The following is a 3670-nucleotide window of genomic DNA, read 5'->3' on the forward strand; positions in this document are numbered from 1 at the left end:
CACATGATAGCAATATATGAGATGCTATGTTGCCTTTTGTATAATACAAATTAAAGAAGACTGTATTATGATAACAATATATGGTTGGATTAATTAGGAAATGTCAACAAGAAGCTAATTACACTTTGCTTCAGAATTAAATTTCGGTGTCCTGAAAATCAGCAAAAGTATAGATTAGGAAAGGGAAACGTAATACACATGGTTCTGAAGCAAAGAACTTTGACCCGCAAAAATATTATTCAACCGAATATTAGCAACAAGAACTTATGCTTTCACATGATGTACAAATTGAACATTGATTGTGGAATAAAGGATAATGCACCTACACGAAGAATCATATAAATACTTTTGAAAGCGGGTATATTTGTAAGTTAGTGTTGCTCATTTCATATATTGTTTCTCAACAGGAGAATTACAAAAATGTTGTATCCAAGTTTGCTATTGTTAACAATTGAGAATCGTTGTAACATTAGTATTATTACTTTTTAGGAAAAAAGTGCTTAAAACTAACAGGTTGGAGAGAAAGTGAGATCATTGGAATGGTATGAAAAACCTAACTTTGGCCATACACAATAAATTAACCGAAAAAGTTGGTTGATATAAATTTCTTAGGAATAGGCAAACATAACCATTGACATCCCTAGACAACATATTGGGAAATTTCATCACTGAAGTTGTAAATTCAGTAGCATCATTAATTTTATCGCCGTAAACTATGTTTTAATATAAAGACATTTTGGTAGTTTCATAGATTATAAGAAAGGCGTCAAGCAATCTTGTTGAAATAGAGACGGATTAGTGTAACATCGTCTTTCCTTAATCGTATTGGTCATTTGCCTAATGCCAAGCAAATTATTCAGTTGGAAGGCAAATATAAAAGAAAATGTAGCAGAAGAAGAGTTGCTAATGCGATTATACAAAAGGATAACGTGACATTAAGTCGCCCCAATTCTGCTTACACAATGAATTAGGGACTAACAGATAAAAATGGCCCAGATAAATCTAGCGATATTTAAGTGGCCTACAAATCCATAAATGGCCACTAATAATATCTCTAAAAAAGGATAAAAATACATAAGTTGTAAAAATTTCAACTCAAGATCCAATCATATCTACTATAGGCCTAAGCGGGTGCTAACCAGCCACCACAGCAATAAAGCCAAACTCGGTAAAAAATTTCGGATGTTTTACCGCCAAACTCCCCCAGCCTCTTCGAAACCTACTCACCCTTTCAATGCCATATACAAATTAGAAGTTGAAAAAACCTCTATTTTCCTTTTGCTTTTTTTCTTAAGTTTGTTTATAGTAGTAAAAACTACTTAATTAAAATTGAGCCCCTTCAAAAGTTTGGCCAAATTGCCAATTTGCTGGTGCAGCATTGTTGCTAGTGAGAGTCCTTCCATCACTAGTGGTGACTTGAAATGAAAGACTCTGGCCATTGAGATTAGCATTGTTCTGCCAGTTTTGGCCCCAATTTCTGGACATTGTTTGCCATCCAGTATTAGACCCTTTAATTGAAACTGATTGAACATCACCGGCACCCCCAACATTTGTCACCAAAACCAAGTTGAAGAATGAGTGTCCATTTATTGTAAACCTTACTCCCCCCTTTCTCCTGCAGGGCACCCTGCAATAGACCAAAAACAAAGTATCTTATATCAGCAAATAACTTCTATTCACTTGAGTTTAACAATTAGGTCACCTAAAATATAAGGCATCTTTACATAAATAGCCAATTTTATTAACTGTTTATTTTTTCTAGCAAGTATGGATTAGATACGGTTAATGGTTATATATACTATATGTGGATTATACATATATTATACATTTGCCAACTATTTTTAGTTTAAACGGTTGGGTGAACGACGATATAGGTTAATTCTTCAAAATTGGGTTGTAACTACATATAACTGTCCATAAAAAAAGAGATTAGTAATCTTGAAAATAAGGCAAGTTTTCTACTATAACACGTACCTTCGGAAAGAAACAGGAACGATTCCAGCTCTGTATTTGGCAATTTGCAAGAAAGCAGGCTGAGCTAAATCGAAGTGTTGGAGAGGGGGATTGCACCAACCACCATTGTTGTTAGGGAGGGATGGATTTGGAGGGCAGAAGTTAGTTGCAGTCACAATAATGCTCCCTTGGAGGCACGATTGACCATCGTTGTTGCAAGTCAGCTCGTAACAAGCCCCACATGTTAAACCATTGTTGAATAGTGCTGTACTTAGTGCTGCAGTGTTGGTTCCATACCCTTGGCTATATAAATTTCCATATCCACAAGCACCCCCTGCATTTGGCCAATCATAAATACTTTTAGTTACTAATTAGTAGTATATAAATTAATCAACTTCTATACTGACAGTGCAAAACAAGTTTTACACTATCAAGTCACATAAAATATACTCTCTCCGTCAATTTGGATATGTAGTTTGACTTGACACAAAGTTTAAGAAATAAAAAAAATAATTTAAAATATGTGGTCCTAAAAACTTAAGGGGCAAAATTTTTGTGGAGCCATGACATTTGTGTGGCTATAATAGCTTCTCATTATGGATAAAGTGAGTAAAAAAAAAAGTTTAAAGTTATATTATTTTCAAATACAGAAACATGTAATTCATTTTGGAACGGACCAATAAGGAAAGTATGTCGTTTAAATTGAAATGGAGGGAGTACTAACTTTGGTAACCTAGAAAATAAGGCATGTTACCTAGTAAAATAAATGAAAATGTACAGCTAGTGTAAAAATTGTGTATATTTTCAATGTATATGAGTTAAATTTGAAGCTAACTAATGCTATGAGGATTGTATTTCTATATAGTCAAACTTGATTTTAACGGAAAAAACATAGAAAGGAAGAAATGAAAAGCAGATGACTTTGGACATACCCATAGTGCCAGAGGCATCACCACCACCATAGAAAGTGGCATGAGCATTTTGCCAGCCACCATAATCAGCAAAAGTTGCATGAAAGCAAAAGCTAAAAAAGAAGAAGAGAAGTGAGATAATGGAGAATGTTGCTAGATTAGCCATTAATGAGGAACCTTTGATATAGGTAAGAAGAGAATGAGAGAGTGGTAGGATATATGAGCTGAGGGTTATGGACAAAGCTAGCTAGCTATTTATACAGAAAAATAGAAGCTGAAATTTAGGCATAAGATATGGCAATTGCAAACAAATATAAACATAGTAGAAAGTGACAACTTTAGCAGGGCTCACATTTTGAGAGAGTAGTCGAAAACTGTTAGAACCATTAGTTTTTAGGTCATAAAACAACTACCAAAACGCACATGCCCTTGTTCCACTTGAAATTCAAATTGATTGGCATAGCACATGCATTTCGAAATAAATTAATTTGTTTTCCTCTCATTCCCCTAAAATTTGCGCCATTCAGGTAGGTGATAAGTGACATCTAAGAAAGTTGGATGCTTAATTGCTTCAACAAACTTTTTAATCATAACTAACTACCTCTACAGTGCATAAAAAGCTTACTAATTACCGGACATGATTTAACATATATAAACTAACAATGTTATATATTTAACATGTTGACTGCCTTATTTTTTCAGGTTATTGATATAACTTATTATGACAAAATAACCTACTTACCGGTAATTAATTTTGTATCACCTAATAGTATAAAAAAATCTTCCACACTATCAATGTAAGTTAA

At 33.7% G+C, this 3670-nt stretch overlaps 1 protein-coding gene across 1 annotated transcript; it reads right to left on the reverse strand.

The window, feature by feature from the left end:
- Positions 1 to 912: 912 nt before the first annotated feature.
- On the reverse strand, positions 913 to 3226 carry LOC104229832 (expansin-A4-like). Its single transcript, XM_009782552.2, has 3 exons — positions 2886 to 3226; positions 1975 to 2287; positions 913 to 1627 (listed from the first exon to the last, which is right to left on the reverse strand). The coding sequence occupies exons 1-3, from the start codon at positions 3028 to 3030 to the stop codon at positions 1324 to 1326; spliced, it is 762 nt and encodes a 253-aa protein (XP_009780854.1). The 5' UTR covers positions 3031 to 3226; the 3' UTR covers positions 913 to 1323.
- Between the last annotated feature and the right edge of the window lie 444 nt (positions 3227 to 3670).

Source organism: Nicotiana sylvestris, chromosome 3 (assembly GCF_000393655.2).
Source record: "Nicotiana sylvestris chromosome 3, ASM39365v2, whole genome shotgun sequence".
Lineage (NCBI taxonomy): Eukaryota > Viridiplantae > Streptophyta > Magnoliopsida > Solanales > Solanaceae > Nicotiana > Nicotiana sylvestris.

Coding starts and splice junctions, on each gene's coding strand:
- LOC104229832 (XM_009782552.2), bottom strand. CDS start 3,030: ATGGCTAATCTAGCAACATTCTCCATTATCTCACTTCTCTTCTTCTTT. Junction 2,288..2,885: donor TGATGCCTCTGGCACTATGG/GTATGTCCAAAG, acceptor GGCCAAATGCAG/GGGGTGCTTGTGGATATGGA. Junction 1,628..1,974: donor GTTCCTGTTTCTTTCCGAAG/GTACGTGTTATA, acceptor GGTCTATTGCAG/GGTGCCCTGCAGGAGAAAGG.